Source organism: Meles meles, chromosome 15 (assembly GCF_922984935.1).
Source record: "Meles meles chromosome 15, mMelMel3.1 paternal haplotype, whole genome shotgun sequence".
NCBI lineage: Eukaryota > Metazoa > Chordata > Mammalia > Carnivora > Mustelidae > Meles > Meles meles.
Genome location: NC_060080.1, coordinates 67,106,861 through 67,130,977, shown reverse-complemented (window position 1 = coordinate 67,130,977; position 24,117 = coordinate 67,106,861). Strand labels below are relative to the sequence as shown.

General features: G+C 37.2%; 1 protein-coding gene across 1 annotated transcript in view; it reads right to left on the bottom strand.

Moving 5' to 3' along the window:
• The window catches only part of CLHC1 (clathrin heavy chain linker domain containing 1), a 33,695-nt gene that overhangs the window by 4,534 nt on the left and 5,044 nt on the right, over window positions 1–24,117 (bottom strand). The window contains exons 2-10 of the mRNA XM_045979386.1: window positions 22,498–22,756; window positions 19,102–19,289; window positions 16,428–16,561; window positions 14,275–14,476; window positions 14,017–14,129; window positions 13,538–13,631; window positions 12,092–12,198; window positions 8,824–8,998; window positions 2,402–2,604 (exon numbers count right to left, since the gene is read on the bottom strand). Of these exons, the coding sequence (XP_045835342.1) occupies window positions 2,402–2,604; window positions 8,824–8,998; window positions 12,092–12,198; window positions 13,538–13,631; window positions 14,017–14,129; window positions 14,275–14,476; window positions 16,428–16,561; window positions 19,102–19,289; window positions 22,498–22,674 (1,393 nt within the window). The 5' untranslated portion in view covers window positions 22,675–22,756. The remainder of the gene's footprint in view (window positions 1–2,401; window positions 2,605–8,823; window positions 8,999–12,091; window positions 12,199–13,537; window positions 13,632–14,016; window positions 14,130–14,274; window positions 14,477–16,427; window positions 16,562–19,101; window positions 19,290–22,497; window positions 22,757–24,117) is intronic.

The following is a 24,117-nucleotide window of genomic DNA, read 5'->3' as shown; positions in this document are numbered from 1 at the left end:
ACCATGGAAAGCTGTGGTTGTTTTTCATTAAAAAGTAAAATAAGGAAAGTAATTTTCAAACACTGTTCAAAAGTTATTTTTTTCTCAAGTTACTATTTTCATCTTTTGATGTGCTAAAGAAATTCTGAGGATAAACATCAAGGCTCTAATTACATAAAAGTGTTATTACTTCATAAATTATTAAATATATATTTAATTATTTTAGATTGTAATGCACTACTAGAAGAACAGAACAATATAATAGTGAGTCAGTCATGTTTCTATTCACTTATGCAAGGCAAATTTTGCGAGCAAAACAGAAACTTAAGGGGTGCCTGGGTGGCTCAGCGGGTTAAAGCCTCTGCCTTCAGCTCAGGTCATGATCCCAGGGTCCTGGGATCGAGCCCCGCATCGGGCTCTCTGCTTAGCTGGGAGCCTGCTTCCTCCTCTCTCTCTCTCTGCCTGCCTCTCTGCCTACTTGTGATCTCTCTGTCAAATAAATAAATCTTAAAAAAAAAAAAAAAAAAAAAACAGAAACAACATTTCAGTCAATAAAGATTCTAAGAGTAATTAAACCTATATTCCTCCCTTGTCTAAACTGACTAAAATAACCTATCATCTACAGAAAAATAATACTTAAAACAGAAATTGGATCTGTATACTTAGATAATGAAAATAAAATATATAATTCATTCAACAAATATTGAGTACTATACCAGATTCTGTTCTGTTGTGTGTGTGTAGGCAAATTACTTACTTCCTTGAGCCTTAGCCTCTCTGGGGAAACTGAGTTTTTTTTAATCTATAAAATAGGGATAATAACAAAACCTACTTTCTTTTCTTTTTTTTTTTTTTAAGATTTTATTTATTTATTTGAAAGACAGAAATTACAAGTAGGCAGAGAGGCAGGCAGAGAGAGAGAGGAGGAAGCAGGCTCCCTGCCGAGCAGAGAGCCCAATGCAGGGTTCGATCCCAGGACCCTGGGATCATGACCTGAGCCGAAGGCAGAGGCTTTAACCCACTGAGCCACCCAGGAGCCCCCCTACTTTATTTTTTTAAGTCTTTTTTTTTTTTTAAGATTTTATTTCTTTATTTGTCAGAGAGAGAGAAATAGCACAAGCAGGCAGAGTGGCAGGCAGAGGCAGAGAGAGAAGCTGGCTCCCCTCTGAGTAAGGAGCCTGATGCGGGACTCAATCCCGGGACCCTGGGATCATGACCTGAGCCGAAGGCAGCCGCTTAACCAACTGAGCCACCCAGGCGTCCCCAAAACCTACTTTATAGTTTACATAAGGATTCAAGTAAGGTCATGCATGTAAAAAGCCAAATTATAGTATCAAGTGTGCTGTTATGTAACAAATAAAGAAATTCATAACTTTAAAAACTAGATTCTAAGGAAAATTCAATTTATTGTTTGAAAATGACCAGATTCAACAGCCATCAATTTTCCTCTTTCCTGGAAAAATACGACCTAAAAGTGCTATTTTTATTCCATTTGCAACTTCTTAGAATTGGGGTACAAAGCCTACAAATCAGAATTGAGACACAGGTCTGGGATGTGGGAGATGTCAGGATGCCTGTACATTTAGATTTCTGATGAACTAAACTCGAAATAAAAGATCAGCTCATTCACCTAAGGTTACCTTAAGGTTGACAATGCTCTCAGATCATTCCCAATTACAACCCAGGTGTTTCAAAATTTTGAAATGAACATTATTTTACTAAGTCTTCATTTCTAATGCTTATATCATAGTCCAGAACATTCATGTAACAAGTAAATTCAGCCATTTAAAAAAAATCATGTAAATTCAGCCATTAAAAAAAAAAGTAGCATGGTCTAAAATATCTGCAAAATAAACTGTGTACTTCAGAGGGAGAGAAGCAGTAATACCCTGACATCCACCTTCTCCAAGGCTGCTAGGCTCTCTCACAGGACAGCCCCAGGCTCAGTCCCTGGTGCCTTTGCCAGACACTGGAGGAAAACATCTCCTCAGCCATAACTTACCTTAAGGCAAAGAGCACCCTGAGGGGGCTGGCCACAGCTAACCAGGACCCGCCATCAATACAAACAAACTTCACTCTCTTGGTTCGCCGTTGCTTCTGTGCAAACCGTGGCTCATTTCCTTCTCTGGGGCTCAGTATCTCCACTTACATGGTGGGCCTAGCGGTGCCTACCTGATGGGACTGTTGTAGGGATTGGCTGGAAGGATGTGAGAATACCTCACCCAGAGTCTGCCACAAAGTAGGTACTCAATAAAAGTTAGATAGGCTGTGCTAACAGCAAACAGACAAATCTACTCATCAGTATATGTGAAACAGACTTTAAAATGTAAACCCAAAATATTGCCTACTACCACAGGTACGGGTGATCTTACAATTAAAGTCTAGAATTCAAATGCATACAATTAAGTAGACTTGCACTCACCATAAGTAAAGTCCTTGAATTGCTGTATGTATTCCATGGCCCCAGGAATCTGGCCCTGTTTACATATGCAAAGAAGAGCTTTCTTGTGCAAGCCACATTCACTGTAGATCATCTGAGCTAAAGCCAGGCACTTGGCCTTGTTATAAGTATCCTGTTCCCCATAATCACAAATCACATCCCCCAACTCTTCAGAAAACGTGAGCCTAGAGCAAGCAGATCAATAGGTAATACTTTACAGAGTTCTCCATGAGTGGATGAAAATATCTGAACACAATACAGTAGAACTGGATTGTCCAAGGTCTGTAAGAATTCCAAGTTAATAAGCAATTGATATAGAAAAAATTAAACATACCTAAGATTTAACAACAACCAGAACAAAAACAATCAGCATGTATTCTTTTGGAGGAAGACATTTTAGCGAAATCGAGCTCAAGTTTTTAAAAAATCTACAAACACAGTGAAAACTCTCCTAAGAAGACTGGCAGGAATTAAAATGACAAGGTAAAGAAAAATTCTCTTAAAATTGAGGATCTCAATGTTTTCAGATGTTACCTAGATTCTAAACCCTGTAGACTATAAGATTTCATTAAATGTTAGTTAAGTGACAACAAATTTTAGCTCAAAATTAGTGACAGATCTTGCAATGTTTGTAAGAAATGTGTGACACTAGGGTTATTTAAATTGTTAAAGATATATACAAAACAACAGGGGGAATCAAAGGATAGAAGATGTCCCTACTAGGAGAGACTGAAAAAGTAGTTCTTTTCAGATGGCTCACTTGAATAGGTTTCAGCTGTCATCACATTTCTAAAAGTTTTTAATTTTTTACTTGTCATCACATTTTAATGCGCCATCTTCGAACAAAGTTGAAGTGAACCATCTGCACTAGTACGCTGCACCAAGAAATGATCAGCAAAGGCCAAAACACATTTGGGTATGATGAAAGACATTACTTCTAATCACCAGTTGTATAGAGATTTTATTTATGTTTTTAATAGCCACAGAATAACAGCAATCACATAATATTGGTGCCTGTATACATGTAACGAAATGCTAATAACATTAAAATGAAATCCTGAAACCCCTACAAAATGTCTGTTTACTGAAAATTCAGGAAATAAAGCCTTCCGTGTTTATCAGGGTGGCCAAAGAGAGGTGGGTCTAAAATCAAAAGGCAGCTTCTGGGTATAAATCAATTATTTACTAAGCAATTACCTGACTTCTACATTTTAGTACCAAAATATAGGTTTTGGTAGCTACAGCCATGATGTTTCTTAAAGCTGAACAAGTAATTATTTCAGTCTTTTTAGTGACTGTATTCCCAGAGCAAGATGATAATGCCAGTATTTTAGTTATTACTTCTCTTAATACTATAGTTTTATTTTTTCAGAAGTTACCACCATTATGTTGTTCCACCTGAAAGGAGGCCAGAGCTGAGGACCGAGGCTGCTGTGTCTCCATTTGTCACTTTCCAGAAGGATGATGAGGAAAGAAGAATAAGATGAAAAAGAAAAATTATTGAAAAGGAGAAAATGGGTCAAGCCCCAAAAGAATGGAATCGACCCTGAAGGAAAAAAAGGTGAAAGACAAACAGGGATTCAAGCCCTGGGGGAAAGGGAAGTAATCAAGCACCCTGAACCTGGCTGGGAAATAAGCCTGGGAACCTCTGCCCACATTTCCCCCACAATCGCCTGAGTCTGGAGAATACAAATGACTAATAAGTGAAAGAAAATATGCTTAACTCCACTAGTAAACTAAGGCATATTTGATTATAAACCAAGATTGTCGATTTTTAAGCCAAAATAAAGGTAACATATAATCACTAAATCTATGCATGGTATTTATTTACTGTTATTTTGTAGGGTTCCGTTTGTAAAGTTAACATGTCAGAGGATATTTTTCCTCTTCTAGGAGCAGTGCCTGCAATTTAGAGACCTAGTGCCAGTAAAGTGTCATTTCCTGAGTTTAGGTTATGTGTCAAGTGATCGGACTTTCCTCAGGTAAGAAAGACTAAGAGAGCCAAGGCTAGTCTATAATCCAGGCTATTTTAGGGCTGGCTCTGTGCAAGGCTTCAAGGAAAGAACCACAGAACTTTTTAAGGTTGCCATATGGTGGAGGCCAGGTCATCAGAGTCAGAGACCAGAGAACAGAGGTTAAGAATAAAGAATGGGAATTACCTTTAGTATCCTGTTAGATCATCTCAGGATCCTTACAAATGGTGGTATTTTCCAAATTTATGCAGTCAGTGAATTGCAGAAGAATTTAAATTCTTACCACTACAGGTAGAATCAGCCAAGGACCATCAGTACATGTAGGGAAATCAATTTTGTCTGAAGTGTCTCTGCACTGATTACAGGTGACAATGAACATGCACTTTCTGATGGTATTCTCACATCTGAGCCATAACAGGGCTTCCTGATAAGTACATTTTGTGGAGGGTGTGGAAGGTATGACCAGGTGGAAAAAGAAAGAGGCAAAGCAGGGAAGTAGGGTATATGTATGGAGAAGTTTCCTAAAGCAGAATTAACTATTATGTGAACAGGAAGTGAAGCTGTAATAAGAGGCGTGGGGAAAAGATCCTCTGCACTGGTAAACAACAGTGCCACCAATCCAGTAAAGTCTGGGATTATCCAGCACCGTGCAGGGGGAAATGGTGAATTTGGAATGGGCACAAGGAGACAGTAGTGCACGCACTTGCCATTTTTATGTCTGGGACATTTCTAAATCATGAATCTATGATTTAGGGAGTGTTTACATTAGTCCATCCATCTTCCTTATGATAGATGAGAACTGTAACTACTCTGTAATATGTATCCTATGTCCCTATGCATCCAGAGCCAAGGAAGCATAGCCCTTACACAGCAAAATAAGCAGGCCAAACTAAGGCCTTTCCTCATTCTGCATTCCAGCACTCACAGCCCAACCTATGTCCACACAGACCCAACAAGAACAGCTTGATCTTCATAAGCAGGCACACATTCTTTTAGTCCTCTCTGCTGGACCAGTGACTCTTTCCCCAGCTGACTGCTAACAGCTCACAGCTCTCAACTTCCCCAAAGATTTGCCCTCCGCTGACTGGAGCTACCCCGTCCAGAAAATTATAACCCCCAGTAGTTAAGAACAGACTAATAAAGCATTATTAGAAAAGGCCAGTCCCATAATTCAAGAAGAAACAACTCTGGTATGGTTTACGCTCCACAGTGCTCTCCCTGTAATGCTATCTGTTACTAGACTTTACCTGAGTTCACATCCCTGCTTGGCAGTTTGCCCTTCTCCACCCCTTCTCACTTCTTCCTTTACACTACTTCTCGATTTGTCTATCAGTGAATGACAAGCACCGGATCCAATGATCATGCTCTCTTTAAGGGAAGTGGGAACCTTTCTCTTTTCCCTGTTATGTAACAACAATCTTCCCTTCTCATGATAATCAAAGTCGAGCATGACTCCCAGAACCTCAAGCTGCAGGAATAGGAAACACAAACTCCCTGTGATGGTTAATTTTATGTGTCACCTTGACTGGCTCCTACAGTGCCCAGATATTTAGTCAGATATTATTCTGTGAGTCAGTGAGGATGTATTTGAAAGAGAGTGATCAGTAGACTGAATAAAGCAAATTGTTGTGAATGTGGATGGCTCTCATCCAATCAGTTGAAGGCCTGAATGGTACAAAAAGGCTGACCCTCTTTCAAATAAGGGGGAACTCTTCCTGCTTGACTGCTTAGCTGTGACATCCGTCTTTTCCTACCTTTGGACTAAAACAGAAACATTGGCTTTCCTTGAGTCTTGAGCAGCCTGAAACTTACACCATTGGTAAGTGTTAAGGCCTCTCTTGGGTCTCTAGCTTGCTGACTGCAGATCTTGGGATTTACCAGCCCCCATAATCACACAAGCCCATTTCTTCATATGTATATATAATTTTATATATGGAAATATATATATATTTATAAATATAAATATTCTATTGATTCTGTTTCTCTGGAAAAGCCTAATTAATACACTCTCCAAGTGGGTACCAATAGCTGTGCAGAGCCACTCTTTTGTCTCCTGGACCCAAGTATTCTACCTACTGGGGCTACACCATATAATTTTCAGTAGTTTCAAGAGTGCATTTCTTCCTAAAGCACGTTACTCCATCTTCAAAGGATGGAGGGGAAAGCTGGCATCACCTAGACACAACCTGAACCATCCATGAACCAAGTTTGGGTTTTTCCTTCCTTGTCTGCTGGTCTTAGGTCACCTCACCACTGCATGAGGCCACAGGTGTGAGCTGTGGAAGTACTTTCAGCCAGTTGATGGTAGTTGACATGGGTTCTGGGCCATCTACTTCTGAAGCTAACCTGTATACTCTGGATCTGCTTGAGCATGATCTTGATTATACCCGACTTTTGTTGGACTCTCTGAGCCCACCTGACCCTCATGACTTGGTGAGCCTGTCAGAATTCGTTCATGATGAGCAGTTCTCTAGTTCCAGTCATTGGTGTTCCCTGCGTAGACACTCTAACTTTAGCAGGACCCGGAAGGTATTTTTTTTCAAAGATTTTATTTATTTATCTGACAGAGAGATCGAGGGAGCACTAGCAGGGGGGGACGATGGGGAGAGAGAGGGAGAAGCAGACTCCCCGCCCAAGCAGGGAACCAGATGTGGGACTCAATCCCAGGACCATGGGGTCATGACCCGAGCCGAAGGCAGACGCTTAACCATCTGAGCCACCCAGGTGCCCCCCGGCAGGTATTTTTTTAATGTATATAGTAGCTTGTTACAGGTGACAGACTGGGATATCTCTGGGTAGTCCCACGCCAAATGAACACTGTTAGTGGGTATCAACAATCATAGTTTGATAAAGGCATGGCAACCACAGTCATCCTACCAGACAAGCCATCAAGACCAACAGAAGTGTAAAATTGAGAAGAATGTAAAATGGATACAGGAGAAAGATAAGTAATAATTAATATGAATGAATCTCAAAATAACTATAAGTGAAAGAGCCAGACCAAGAAGAAAAAATAATACATAATATATAATTCCATTTTTATAAAATTCTAGAAAAATGAAACCTCATCTATTATGACAGAAAGTAGATCAGTGGTTACTTGGAGACAGAATGGGGGTGGAATGAGATTGATTATCTCAGCTGTGGTGATGATTTCATGGGTGTATACATATGTCAAAACTTGTCAAACTGTATACTACAAATATGTGCAGTTTACTATATGTCAATTATATCTCTACAATGCCATTTAAAAAACTCATCAAATTGTACATTTGAAATATGTATCAATTATTGTATGTAAATTATGTATCAATAAAGTTGTAAAAAACAAATTACAGCCCTAGGATCCATTATCATGACAGGGGCTACAGTATATCCCACTAACTCTCCTCTTCTAAGATTCCCCCAGAATTATACCCACAAAGTCCTGGAGAAGTTGTGCCTAGATGGAGTGAAATTAAGGTGAGAAGAAGGTACACAGGTACTGTGCAAATGGCTAACTGTAATAGATGCTGTTTTAATGTCCTGCCCGGATCTTCCTTCCCCAGCTGCTGGGTATTGGCTTACAAGTCCCTGTAAGCCAGTGGCTTACAGGTCCCTCCTTTCTATAGCAAATTGCCCTTCACTAGCGTGAGCCACCATGCCTCATCCAAGCAGCTCATAGCTCTAACAGAGATTAACAGAGAGGTACAAAAGGCTGGCCCTTTTGCCTCAAGGGGGACAGCTCTGTGGTGTGGTTTATACTCCAGAGCCTCTATAAACAAGACCAAGGTTAGAACTTGCCTGAGATCACATCTTTTCCTAGCTTCGCAAACACACACACACACACACCCCTCTATTCTGCTTCACTCATTCTCTTGAACAGTTTTTTTGAGAAGCCATCCCTCTATCAACCATGTACACTCAAGTTCCTATCTGAGGCTTTGGTACTAGGGAATCTAACCTAAGGGGGCTCTAGTACAAATCTGCCAATCTGTACTGAAACCCAATTCCAAGAAGCCATTTCCTGTCTATCCTTACTGGTTTGTATGTTCTAAATGTTACCTCAGTCCACATCCATCCTGCTTCTAAGTTTTCTCTAGGTTTATTCTTTACATGTACCCACAATCTATCCGGACCCAGGTCCCTGCCTTATCCCTCTGAGTAGCATGATACTGATTAATCCTCTTCTATCCTTACCAATCAACTTCTATCAACCAATAAAGTGGTCATGAATCATCTGTGAACTGCCATTACTCAACTCCTGATCTGGGCCCATTGTGACTAGCTTCATCACTGTTTAATACTTAGTAAATCTTTTCTGACCAATTAATTGCAACAGAGACCTGAGATAAATATTCAAATAATGTACAAATAAAAAAACTATTAAAATCTTGAGAATAAACAACTTTATTAACCAACTATCAAAATTAAGTTAAAAACCTTACTTACCTTTCCTGGGTGACCCAATTGATAACTAAATCTAAACGTTTTTCAGATAATCCACATTTGATTCCTTCCAGGGTTAGTTCTGCATTAATAGGACGTCTATATGCATGACTTGTGCTAAAGATGGCCTCAAAAAATAAGAGTAATGGAAAAGGCTTGCCTCTAATCTTTCCAACAGCTATAGAGAGAAGAAAAGTTTTTGAGTTGAACATGTTAAGTAAATAATAGTTTGCTTTTTCTTCATATTATTTTCATTTCTTTGCATCTTCAAAAAATTTCAATCTACAATTACATGCTTATAATTTTAAATTACATGCTTAAACATGTAAAATTACATGCTTATAACTTATAACTAATGCTTAGGATTAAACATTATGTTTAATGACTAAGTATTACCTGCTTTGTAAAAAGAGAGGCAGAGACTGGAGAGATGTGTCTACCAGCCAAAGAATGCCAAAAGTTGTTGATAGCTACCTAGAAGCTAGGAGAGAAAACAGAATATAATCTCCCTCAGAGCCTTCACATGGAAATTTTAAAAGCTGAAAGAATACACCACCAGCAGACCTACACTATAAAAAATGATAAAGGTAGTCTTTCAGCCAGAAGGAAAATAATACCTGATGGAAATATGAATCTACATGAAATGAAAGCTAGAAATGGTATATGCAATGAATATAAGTATTTAGAAGCATATTGTTTTTATATAGTACATCAAGTGGTAGAGTATCACCTCAGGGTAGAATGCGACAAGTTAAAGATAGAAACTACAAACCCTAAAGCAACAACCAAAATAAGACAACAAGGAGTTACAGCTCATAATCAGCAAAGGAGAAAAATGGAATCATGAAAAAAATCCAACTAATCCAAAAGAAGGCAGAAAAAGTTGGGAGGAATGGTAACAAAGAAGAGGTAAGAAAAAGAGAGAACAAACAAAACCCAACCATGTCAACAATCACATTAAATGTAAGTGATCTAAACACTCCAACTGAAAGGCAAAGATTGTCAGAGTGTATAAAAGAGTAGGATATCAAATAAATAAATAAATAAAATCTTTTAAAAAAAAAAGAACTTTTTTTTTCAAACAGTTGAATTTAAAGGGTTTTAGGGGGAAAACAAATGAAAATCAGGCTATATATATTTGACATCAAAAATTTCCACATAAAATGAAAATAGGAAAAATCATCTGTAACTGTAAGCTCCACTGAGTATATTCCTCCTTTACTTATCCCTCTGTATTTATTTCTGAGCCTCTCATTTTTTAAAAATGCAGTTTAGTTTTAAAATAAAAGGACTTTTTTTATTCTAGACAACAATTAAGTATCACCTAATACTGGCGAATTTCTCAGCATAAGATCCACATACCTAGAGAAGTAATAAAAGTTGGCTGTTTTTCTATTTCACTGGTAACTATACCTATTTAAGCATGTTTAGTTGCATGCTTTGACTTTTATTAAAGCTTGTATTCCATACTTTAAATAGATTAGTCAAGGGGAGAAGAAAAAAAAACCTTAGGGATATACTAATACCATTTTTAATGTCATCAATTTCAGAACACATCCAAAGGAAGAGTTCCTGGGTATTTGTAAGATGTCTGAAAATTTTTAAGTAAAATACTAAATTTTTCAATGTTAAAAAAAAAACCCTGAAAACTACAAAACACTGCTGAAAGAAATTTTTAAAGACCCAAACAAATGTAGATATACCATGTTTATGGATTCATTGGACAAATATATCCAATATTGTTCAGTGTCTAATCCCAAACAGAATTTTTTATCGAAATTTACAATCTGATTCTAAAAATTTAAACAGAAATATGAAAGACTTAGAATAGCCAAATTAAATTTGATAAAGAAAAATAGAGTTTGAAGTCTAACACTCTGATTTCAACACTTACTATAAAACAACAATAATCAAGACAGTGTAGTATTAGCATCAAGATAAACAGATCGGGGGCGCCTGGGTGGCTCAGTGGGTTAAAGCCTCTGCCTTTAGCTCAGGTCATGATCCCAGGGTCCTGGGATCAAGCCCCACATGGGGCTCTCTGCTTAGCAGGGAGCATGCTTCCCCTTCTCTCTCTGCCTGCCTCTCTGCCTACTTGTGATCTCTCTCTGTCAAAATAAAATCTTAAAAAAAAAAGATAAACAGATGAGACCTAAAAATGCAAGCACAACTGATTTTCAACAAAGGCAATTATGTGGAGAAAGTCCTTTTTGTAAACTGTCATGGAACAACTGAATAGTTACCAGTAAAAAAATGCCTTAACTCATACTTCATACCACATATCAAAATTAACTCAAAATCAATCATAGACTTAAATGTAAACCTAAAACTATAAAATCCTTACCAAAAATCATAATCATAATCACAGGAGTTCAAATCTGTAGATTAGACACAGATTTCTTATGTATAACACTAAAGTCATATAAAAGAAAAAGTCCATAAAAGAAAAAAAAGTTCACAAATTGGACTTCAACAAAATTTAAAACTTCTCCTAGATACTTCAAAGAGAATGAACAAACAAGCCACAGGCTGGAAGAAAATATTTTTAAATCATGCATCTGATAAAGGATTTGTATTCATACCATGGAATACTACTCAACAATAAAAAAGAATGAACTACTGATAGATGCAACACATGGATGAATGTCAAAATAATGATCCTGAGTGCAAGAAGTCAGTCAAAAAAGATTACTTACTATGTAATTCCATTTAGGTAAAATTCTAGGAAAAGCTAACGTTGCTTTAAAGTGACTGAAACTAATGTTTAGCTTTAAAGTGACAGAAATTAGACTAGGGGTTGCCCCTGAGAGGAAGCTGTAGGAGAGAGGAAGATGGGAAGGGGGAGGAAGAGTCAGAGAGAAGGATCACTGAGGGCAAGGAGGGAACTTTTGGGTGACACAAAAGCCAAAATGTATCAGATTGTGTACATACATACACTTTGTTATATGTATGTCAACTTAAAACAACAAAGTTGTTTCAAAAGGAAGTAGAGCAAATTTGACAAAATGTTAACATCTACTGAATCCTGATAGTGAGTACATGGCTGGTGTATGTCTCTCCACACTTTTCTGTATGCTTTGAAATATTTCCTCATTTAATGTAGAAAACTGAATCAAATCCCTCAATGTGACAGCTAAAGAAACTGAGTAAATAGCAGGAAGAGGGGTAGAGCCTAGATCTTTGGTCTCCTATTTCCAATACTCTTTCTATTCTATCAGGGGAAAAAAGTACAATTTGCATACATACATAAGGTTCAGAGAAAAAAGCTTACCCTTAAATTTATTCACTGTCCCAATGTTTTGAAGAATTCTTCTAGGACTGTTTGCTGCAAAACAAGCCGCCTTTTCATATTCACCAAGCGACATTAATTCACTGAACCTACAGACATTCCATTTTGTTATAGTACACACAAAAAAGAAAACTAATTAGAATTGTCTAAAACAGACTAAACACAGTAATATAGAAAAACTAAATCTAGATTCGTTCATTCAGGAAGATGTTTTTTCACTCTTTCTTTAATATTCTGTCATTTTTTGTATCCTCAGAATAAAACTTTCACCTACAAGAAGACTGAACCTTACCCTGTCCTTGCAGTACTTATGTACTATAGCACTTATGACAAGACATAGAAAATGGAAAGAACTTGAACTGAGTTCACAATGAGCTCAGATTTTTTTCTCTCATATTGTCTGCAGATGAAAAGGGATATCAGGGGAAAGGAGGGCAATCTGCTTAGAGACTCAGCCTACGGGAAACAGTAATTCAAACACCAAGAATGTGGAGTTGAAGATCAAGAAGTGTCCTTGGTATTCAGAAGCCTATGTCACTCTGCCAGACATCAGAGTCCTGGTTAATAAAGAGACTAACACAAGAAGAAAAAGTAGTAAGACTCTACTCCTTTTCCTAGGGCAGAATGTCTTCAAACCAGCCCTTACCCCATAATTAATAAAACTATGGCAAACAGGATTTACAGTGTTGCAAATGAATTTGACACCCTAGAGGAGAAAAACATCAAAATAATACTAATAAGAAAAATATGTAAAACTTTTAATCTCAACGAGCCTTTTGCTCTCATATCTAAACCTGACAAACCTGGAGATGCAGACAGTGTAAGGAAATAGCACAGGCTTTGGTGCCACCCCAAAATGACCTTTGCCCCTTTTGGTACTGTATCAGTAAGACAATCCACAATTAAAAAGTATTTAACATATGACTACGAATATTACATATATTCTTTACATTTTGGACTCACAGCTATAAATTAATCTCTTAAAGAATAGTCTTAGGTCTTTGTAAGCCTCTATCATACACTATATATAGTAACTTAAACATTAGGAAGAAATGAGAAAAAAATGACTGAATTAGTTAGGATAATCTGACTCAAGAAGACATTCTCAAAAACATTTCATAACATCAGGCTAATGGCTAGGAAATGCAAATATATTATATAAATAAAACTTAAATATATATCCTCTGAAAAATCTTCTGGACTACCCATCTAATATTTTTCACACAAAGAATCTATTTTTTAAAATTCTAGTTTATTTTCCAATTTGTTTGCTAGACTAAAATTGTAAAAATACAAAATAGCTCATCAAGATGCTAAACAAATGCTAAACATGCAATAAATATTAAATATTTACTTAGAATTTAAATAAATATTAAATAAATGTGGTAACGTTTTAACAAGGAAAATCAAAGCTTTTCAAATATTTGCCTTTCAATGTAGCAAAGCAAAATCTCAGCTCCTTTTGCCTTGCCTGGATCGTCTTCAAGCAGTTCTTCAACAATGCCTTCATCACCTATAATTACTGAAAGCACCACAGCATATTTAAGATTATCAATCAGTAGAAAATAATAAATATATACACATTTAATTAATCAACAACTTAATGCTATGGTTTCTAAAAGCACCAATCTCTTCCTAAACTGAGTGGCCTCCCTATTTGTGTCTCCGGTATTTTCAGGTACATTTTTAGGTATACTCTCTTTGGCTTACCACATCTACTATTTATTTACCAATTATCTGTTAGCTGTTGAAGGAAGAAGCTCATAGGGTAATAGAGACAAAACAGAAATACATTTTTTTTTTATTTCTTTAAACTCAGCCTAGGAAAATCCTCACTCTTTAGCTTTCTGGGGGGAAAAATGATGTTTTCCATTATTTGTGGTAGTTAAAAACTATAGATAAATTACCAGGTAAACTTTTAGTTTTCTGAATATGCTCCACAAAGTCTTCAAATGAGCTGCTCATATCAGATTTTACCCAGGAAATAAGTGCATTTGAAATAATCTGCTGTCTCTGATGACTACAAAGGTTAAAAAACAAAACAACAAAACAAAACACAAAAAAAAAACGAATCAATATACTGAACCTAAAATCAAATAGTGGAGTAAAAGAATAAACACCAATAAAAGCTTCAAACTTAAAAAGTATATAATCAATTTTCATACCGAAACTGTAATTGTTTGTTCAGATTTTCAGCTAAATCTCTCCGTTTTAATGTCACAATCATTTCCTCCTCTAACTCTGCCTTCCTCTGAATTGGTACATATTTTTTCAACACAGCCTGTTTAATTTCAGCATATTTATCTTCAAGATGTTTCAGGTATTTAGTGAGAGCAACTAAATTGACAGATTCTTGGAGAGTCATGCCTACGGTAAAAAGGGAACAAGTCAAAAATGAAACCATGTTTGGGACTCTTGTGCTCAAATGGCAAGTCTTAGCAAAACAGATCACAATTTGCTATGTTAAGAAATAATTAAGAAATGGTAGCGTGAACTTATAACTTACTGAACATGAACAGAATTAGCACACAATTTTAAACGTGTAGCAGTTTTAAACATATCATCAATGAAGGCCAATTGTCCAAAACCTGGCATCTTGAAAAGTTCTTTTTAAGCTTTTTATTTTTTATATTTGAGAGAGAGAGAATGTGTGTACACGAGCTGGGGAGGGGGAGAGGAAGAGAAAATCTTAAGCAGGCTCTATGCTCAGTGTGTAGTTCAATCCCGGGCTTGATCTCAAGACCCTGAGATCAGGACCTGAGATGAAATCAAAAGTCAAAGGCTGCCTGGGTGGCTCAGTGGGTTAAGTACCTGCCTTTGGCTCAGGTCATGATCCCAGGGTCCTGGGATCGAGCCCCACATTGGGCTCCCCACTCAGCAGGGAGCCTGCTTCTCCTTCTCCCTTTGCCGCTCCCTCTGCTTGTGTTCTCTCTCTGTCTCTCTGTCAAATAAATAAGTAGAGTCTTGAACTCAAGAGTTGGATGCTTAACTGACTGAGCCACCCAGGCTCTCCTGCATCTTAAAAAGTTTTAATAACCTCACTGTCACACCTTTCCAACCTTTAAATATCACTGTTAGTCAATACACCAAGAGCTTCTGTCTAACAATTCAGGCTTTTTGTCCAAAGATTTCTAACCAACGATTCCATTAACCTACTACAACAAACCCCAGGGTAATCTGTTTATTCCCTCCAATGCAAAGTCTATAAAACCTGCCAAGACCTCAGTCCCTAATCCCTCATCACCCCCCTCCCCATATTATTCATAACAACCCATTCACAATCCTTGCAATGATTCCCTTATTCAGATCTACTGTTGGTTTTTTAAGGCATACATCAAAATTCTCTCCCAGAAACCTCCCTGGATTAATCCTACTCAGTTTTTAATCATTCCCTTACCCTGAATCCTCTCAGCATCTGATCAATTTGACTTATTCTCTACTTATTAATATGTACCTTATTTGTACTTTGACTCTCATAATTTTATATTTGAAAGTGAATCTAGTCCCTGCTTCCACCAAATGCAGGATGATCGTCCAAACTGAAATCCTCTGGTATGGAGCAGTTCATTATTTTCAAGACAGAGTGTCTTCTAGTGAAACCAAATCTGACTTCCTAAGATTTCCACTTATTGATTCTGCCTCTGCATAAACACTAGTTGAAATCCTTAAAAGTTTTGAATACAGTTAGCTATTCTCCAAGTCTCCCTTTTCTCCAAGATGAGTATCTGCAATTCTTCTATCTATGCATCATACAAACTTCTCAACATCCTGAGGAATTCCAGGATATACTCCAATTTCTTAAAATGTGGCTTAGTTGAAGATAAAGAACCAGTGAATGCTGACATCAATGGAAATCAACAATATTCACTAGAGCTTAATACAGTATAGTTTTTTCATATATTATAGCAAGGATTCTCAAACTTGAGGTCCACATGAAGGCCTTGCTAAAATACTGCTGAGCTCTACTCCACCCCCACCCCAACTCCCACCCCTGAGTTTCTGACACAGTAAGTCTGCTGCAGAGCCAGAATTTGCATTTCTAATAGGTTTGCAGGTAAGGCGGACATTGATGCAGGAACCAAACTCTAACAGTCACTCCCTTATACTTTATATAATCCAGCCAGTCTGGAATTCTCTCAGTCTTTCAAGGTTGTTGAAGTTGTCTCATTCCCTTATATCCACCTGGAGCCCAGGCTAAAGCTGTTCGTGAAGTCTGGCTAACGTCCTGGTACACTTGCAGACACACACACACTAATTTGTATGATAGGTAATCACTGAAAACAGCTGGAATTTCAAACATTTTTAACAAAATACATACCTGGAATAGGTTTTGAAGGATCTTTGGAGAAAGTATGATATCTTACTTCTTTTGCCTCATATTCTGCCCTAAGTTGTTTCATTTTGTCTATTTGCAATTGAATCTTTGAGGAATTATTTTCAATAGCCCTCATTCTGAAAAAACAGAAAGGCTTTCTTACATTTCCTTCAAATAGTTTAGTTATTTAATCATAAGATTTAAAGTAAAACAGGTTAAATCATTACTTTATCTTGACTAAGTATCATTTTGAACCATTATGGACTGAGGTGTTAATTTACAAAATAATGTCCAATGTAAAAAATTAACTAACCTCAAAAGTGAGGAACGGTTTTCTCTCAGAGCATCAATTAAAATCTTACACTATGATTCACAATCTTACTGGAAACGTGTACATCTTAAACATAATAATCTGGCCATAAAGTACTACGTCTATTCCCTATAGTTGAAAGTTACCTTTCCAATTAAAATTATTTTTGTAATTATACTAGCTTCCTGTAGCTGCTGTAACAAATTGCCAAAAACTTATTGGTAGCTTAAAACAACAGAAATTTATTCTCCTACAGTTCCAGAGATCAGAAATCCACAACCAGTATCACTGGGACAAAATCAAAGGGTTATGCCTCCTCTCAGAAGTTCTAGGGAGGGGCACCTGGGTGGCTCAGTGGGTTAAGGCCTCTACCTTCAGCTCAGGTCATGGTCCCAGGGTCATAGTCCCAGGGTCCTGGGATCGAGCCCCTGGGATAGAGCCCCGAGTCAGGCTCTCTGCTCAGCAGGGAGCCTGCTTCCCCCTCTCTCTGCTTGTGATCTCTCTTTCTCTGTCAAATGAATAAATAAAATCTTTTTAAAAAATTGAAAAAGAAGAACACTTGTGATTGCATTTAAAGCCCACCTGAATAATCCAGGATAATCTCCCCATCTCAAGATCCTTAAAATAGTAACATCTATAAAGACCCTTTCTCCAAGTAAAGGAGCAATTCCAGGTTTCCAGGATTAGGACCTAATATCTTTGAGGCCATTATTCAGCCCTCGATAGTAATTTTGATCCTAGAGCTGGAAGAAGGATAGCACCTCTTTGTGATAAAACTGTCTTATTCCAGAAATGGGGATCTTAAAAACCAAGAGCTACCTCTTGGTATAAATTTCTTTTAAGTATTATTTGAAGTTCACTGTCTAGTTTATCACTGATATGTTGGCCCTGGGAGGAAATAACAGATTAAAATAAATTCAGTATATAAATATCAGTTTCTGGCAAATTAAAAACAAGTTTGTCAGTAGAGAGCTGTTGCCCACATCTGATTACCATACAGAGTTCCTGGTACCTACAGATGGCTCAGAGTAAGAGCCTGCAGTATTTATGAAAGAGGGACTGTGGAAATAAAATACCCTTTGCCTTTCAACCAAAAAGCTTATGCTTGCGGAAGAAGAGCATGTTAAAAGTAAATAGACTCTTGGGGCCCCTGGGTGGCTTGGTTGGTTAAGTATCCAACTCTTGATCTCAGCTCAGGTCGTATCTCATGGCCAAGGGATGGAACCTGTATCAGGCTCTGTGATCAAGAGAGTCAGCTTGAGATTCATTCTCTCCCTCTCCCCACTCCCTACTCACATTCTATTTAAATAAATACATAAAATGTTAAAAAAAAAAAAAAGAATTGAAGGCAGGGACTCAGATACTTACACATGAATGTTCATAGAGGCACTATTCACAATAGCCAGAGGTAGAAACAACCCAAGTATCCATAAATAGATAAACAGATAAGCAAAATGTGGTATATTCATACAATGCAATATTACTGAACCATAAAAAGGAATGAAATTCTGATATATGCTACCACACAGACGCGAAGGTAAGGAAGTTGTTGCTTCTTTCTGTAACTACCTTTAGGATCTCATTATTTTTGACAATTTCACTATACATCTAGTTCAGAATTTCTTACTATTTACAATGCTTGGAATTCTGGGGGGCTAAGAACCACTGTTTATAGTTACACTGACTAGGTAATATAATATAATATAATCCCCCATTTCTCGGAAGTGAATATAATATAATCCCCCATTTCTTGGAAGTGATATTCCACATATAGGTGCCAAAAGTGAACTGGGGTGGGGAGAGTGGGAACCGTTCAAATTTATAGTTAGTACAGAAATTGTGGAAATTATGATCTGAAAGGAAAGCAATCTTGTATCACCTCCTAAAGAATCATGGTCTTTTTTAATTAAAAAAAAAAAAAGCAGACCAATAACACTTTTTCAAGTTTTCAGCCTTTTTATTTTCTCCTCTTGTCATACAGGTAAAATACAAGTATTAAAGAAACTGACAGTAACTTACTCATTATTGATCTTGTTAAATGTTCTGTATTATCAGACAAATTTTGTTTCAGTTAATCCTTTGAACTGGGTTGTGGGAAATATAGTTTAAGTATGATCAGTAATTTTAACTTCATCTTTCCTTTGGGAGAAAAGACTACTCTTTCTTCGTAAAATTTGAAAGCTTGAGGTTAATCACACCCAAAGTTTTTGAAACAATCTGTTTCTTTTCATTATAGTTTGCCACCTGTTTGATATCAGTTGTGGTCAATAGTAAGTAGATTTGGAAGATGTACAAATCTATTAAAGATGGTATGAATTAAAAAAAAAAAAAAAGCCCACCTTTTGGGCTACTTACTAATACACTTACTTTGCTTCAAGTTGGATGGTTCTTTTCCTGTGATACACCAATGCTGTGGGCTCTGCTGCCAAAGCTTTAAGTTTTCCATGAAGACAAAATGCAGCTCTTTGGCCTTCCTTCACTGTCTCAATAAAGCCATCATACTCTTTTTTGATTGAAGTAAGAATGGATTTGTATGCAGTGACATACTCTATTACCTGAAACATTATTTTTCTGCCTATGATACTGAATTTTTTTCTACAAGACTATGGAACAAAAGCCTTGCAAACAGCATTGTAGATTATTTTTTTAAATGAAACATGATAAGCAGTTAGAAGTCTTAAATTTTAATACCTAGGGTATTAAGACAACTAATATTTACTCAATATGCACTTTGGGAATCGTTACAATACTATGAGCTTAAATATTTTTGCTCTACTTAGTAGGAACACATACATCATATGATGTCAGTTAAAACCAATACCAGGTCTAATTATCTCAATTATAGATCTTTGAAATATAATTGCCCATCATCCCTTACTATCTCTAAATTTAGTCTCTGGCTTCATTCAGACCTTAAAATCCTGGATTCCCTTCACCTCTCTGTTTTTCTAACCTATCGGCTCCTACTGGCTAATCAATACTCTCTATCCCCCAGTTGCATTTCTATTGCTAAGATGTCAAGTGCAACTATAGAAAACCTGCTACATATTCATAGTTTCCAATGGTGTGTATAAGTACAGATTATCTCTAGAAGGATAATAAAAGAAAACAGAAACAGTGGGTATCTGCAGAGAAGCAAAGAGGAAGCAGGGTTTGAGGCGAACAGGACCTAACTTTCCAATCTATATTCTTCTTTATTGGCTTTCTTTTCTTTTCTCTTCTTTTCTTTTTCTTTACTTTTCTTTTTCCTTCCTTCTTTCCTTCTTTTCTTTCCTTCCTTCCTTCCTTCCCTCCTATCTTGTGTATGCATTACCCACACAAAAATAATTAATAAGCATTTTAAGTAAATTAAAACACAAAAACTTATAATTTATGGTTTCCAAACTCTGCATATGAGGATTTTAGAAGGGATCAATATGTATAGGGAATAGATATGATCAATCCATAATTTTCCCCAAAAGGGGAATATGATGCTGTCTACTCCAGCTACATCTCTAGTCTCTGTTATCCCCCACTGGTTTTCTGTTAGCTAAGCAATATCTAAAAAAAAAATTAGCTGTTCTTGGGGCGCCTGGGTGGCTCAGTGGATTAAGCCGCTGCCTTCGGCTCAGGTCATGATCTCAGGGTCCTGGGATCGAGCCCCACATCGGGCTCCCTGCTCCGCAGGGAGCCTGCTTCCTCCTCTCTCTCTGCCTGCCTCTCTGCCTACTTGTGATCTCTCTCTCTGTCAAATAAATAAATAAAATCTTTAAAAAAAAAAAAATTAGCTGTTCTGGAAGAGATCTGGTCTATCAAGAAATAGTACAAGGAGATCAGTGGTAAATACCAGTAGAGAATATGTGAATTGGAGATACTGGTTGTCTTTTTGACATTATTACCCATCCACCCAAACCAGGAGGACGGCCGCCCAGGAACCTTTAATGAAACAGAGGCTATTACTGTGTAGTCTTCCAAATTAAATACCCCACTGTTCCTGCCATCTTCCACTTCACATGCCTCTAGGATATGCCACAACAATCCAATATAATTTGGATAACGTTAATGGAGAGAACAGACTTGTAATGACACCACAATCAGCTCCCATGCTTGCTTGCTAGAAGACACAGATTTCAGAAGAACACTAATAGGAACTGTTAAGAATGCACAGGAAATGCATAAAAGGAAAGCAAACACACTGGCATGCTACAGGTAGAATCCAATTTTGCTTGACTCACAAAAATATTTTAATGTAGAAAACTCTATTTCCATTTCTCCTGAAAACTGAAAATCTACCAACAAGAATGCCCATTCCTAATGGCAGTAATTAGCTAGAGCTTTAGACTGAACTGGTCTAAAGCTGAACTGGGATCACGGCCTGAGCCGAAGGCAGAGGCTTTAACCCACTGAGCCACCCAGGCGCCCCAGCATGATTCTTGATATTAATGCAACCATTCAAAACACTGCCTTTAAACATTCATACGATATATTCCTTAATGACTCAAAAGCACTATCACTGATCATAATAACATATAAAATGAGGCTAACCTGCCAATGTACCAAATCTAAAAGATAGTGTTTTTACATGACTTAAAAGAAAAGACTGTTTATTTTATACTCTTATGAATACTCATCAATTTTCTTAATTCCACTTATAGGTACAAATCACTACTTTGTGATCATTTTTCCTTAGAATGATGCACTATGTTTTTAATTAGAGGAAAAATAAGACTCATAGTGTATACTGTTTAAAAATTAAACAACAGGGGTGCCTGGGTGGCTTCAGTGGGTCAAAGTTTAATTTAAAAAAAAAATTAAACAAAAGACTGAGTTCCTATTTTGCCTGTGACGGTTTTACTCAGAAACCAATAGTCTACAGAATTCTTTTTTTTTTTTAAGATTTTATGTATTTATTTGACAGAGACAGAGATCACAAGTAGGCAGAGAGGCAGGCAGAGAGAGAGGGGGAAGCAGGCTCCCTGCTGAGGAGAGAGCCCGATGCGGGGCTCGATCCCAGGACTCTGAGATCATGACCTGAGCTGAAGGCAGAGGCCCAACCCACTGAGCCACCCAGACGCCCCAAGTCTATAGAATTCTTAAGATAAATAATTATTTCTTCTGGGTAAAGAGGAAAGGATGCTGATTCACTTATTCAACTGCCAGGGTGTCTTCCAAGGAGGTTAAAAAAAGGTAAAAACAAAAAAAAAAACAAAAAAAACCCCAAGGAACCAAAGGGGAAACTGCAATTGTTTATAAGGAAAAACAAGTGTTTCTAAAATCTTAAAAAGCAAAATCAAATGTTATATAAAGCCATAACATTTTCTAAACTCATCTATTTCCAGTGTTCGGTCCAGTCAAACCTCTTGTTTACTGGACCTATCAAGACCTCTAACTCACAAAGGGTTCCAACTTAATATGCTAGATCCAATCGAAGCCAAGACTTACAACAATTAGCAGGTTCTTACTTGGCAGCCCAATTCCTAACAAATCAGATATTTTTAGAAAAAAGGCCAAAAGGATGTTAGAAGGCACAACTAAGTTGTTGTTCAAAAACTGACAGCCTGTACTCAAGCTAAAACAATCAAAACACTCATTAAGTATCTAGTGATAGAAATCCAGCACTGTATTTTCCCCATTCATCCCTTCCCAATACACTGGATGAACTTCTCAAAATTGACAAATGCCATGTACTCAACAAGCAGTGATGTTACTGAGGCAGGAATATTAGTTGTCAAGATAGACCATTTCCACCCCATGAAAACTCCCTCATCTTAGGAGCGTTGATACCTTATCAAAAACGTTTCGGTATATGATGTAATATTCATCAGCAGGTCCTTCCTCGTTACAGCCCACTCTTTCAGTTTCTGTGATTATGTATCTTTGCATACTTTCCAAAAACTCCTTGTCACTTCTACTAACGATGGGAGGGAGAACTGCATGTTTATTTATTTCTTGAATGGACATGTGTCACAATCTGCACACTTCTTCACCAGAGAAGAGTTACGTCTTGACTTGCTTTTCCAGCAAAGCCAAAACTTTGGTAAGCCTGAAAGAAAAAAAGACCATCAATTGATCTGAAGCTTAAAATAAATCAGGTCATTCCTAATAAATTTATAATAAATTATAATATAAATTTAATTATAATATAATTTAATTCATAAAGTTTATTTATAGTATAAATAAAAAATAATAAATTAAATATTTATTTCAGAGATAAATATTTCAACCTACGAATTAAAAGATCTTAACTATTCTACTGTCAAGTGCTATACCTCTGGGGTTGAAATACCAAACACCAGTCAATAAAGAGCTCTTTTCTTAATAACCAAGCCTATGTGTCATGTGATTGGATGGTTTCTTAGGTTTAATTCAATACTTTCTAACAGAAGGTTTACCACTTTGCTTGTTTCACATGAGAAAACCAGTCTGGAAGTCTCCTAATGATATAAACAAGGTCAAATACTTCTCTACCCATGTGCTTACTTGGCCCAGGTAGTCATGATAGCTACAAATGACTCATGAATTTATTTTATGATAAACTTCATTATAATTCTTATCTGTAAAATAAACATACTAACTAAAAAGTAAGAAGTCAGAACTTCTGCTAAAATCCATCCATCAATGATATCAAAGGTAACAGTCCTTTTCCAGCACAGTTTCAAGCCGCTACATTCCATTGCTCTTTAAATAATCATTATCCAGTTGGTTAAAGAAGTTGATTTCTGAAAACTATACACATTAACACCAAACAGAACCCATGGCTTACTGAAAAATATCCCGCAAGGCAAAACACTTGAACTCTTCCCAATTCTCCCCTACCCATGAATATTCAGGTATAAAACTTGGAAAATAGGGGCGCCTGTGTGGCTCAGTGGGTTGAGCCTCTGCCTCCGGCTCAGGTCATGACCCCAGGGGGACATGTGGGAATGTGGGAGCGAGCCCCACATCAGGCTCTCTGCTCAGCAGGGAGCCTGCTTCCTCCTCTCTCTGCCTGCCGCTCTGCCTACTTGTGATCTCTGTCAAATAAATAAATAAAATCTTTAAAAAAAATTGGAAAATATAAACCAAAGAAAATTAATGAAAAACTAAAAATCACACAGAATCCTCCACCCAAACACAATGATTATTTAATATTTTTGTATATTTCTTTCCAGTTTTTATAATTACAAAAATTAGGATCACACTCTATATTTAGCTTTGTATCCTCATTTTTGGGGAAGATTTTATTTATTTATTTGACAGACAAAGATCACAAGTAGGCAGAAAGGCAGGCAGAGGGGGGGAAGCAGGCTTGCCCCTGAGCAGAGAGCCCGATGCGGGGCTCGATCCCAGGACGCTGGGATCATGACCTGAGCAGAAGGCAGAGGCTTAACTCACTGAGCCACCCAGGTGCCCCATACTCATTTT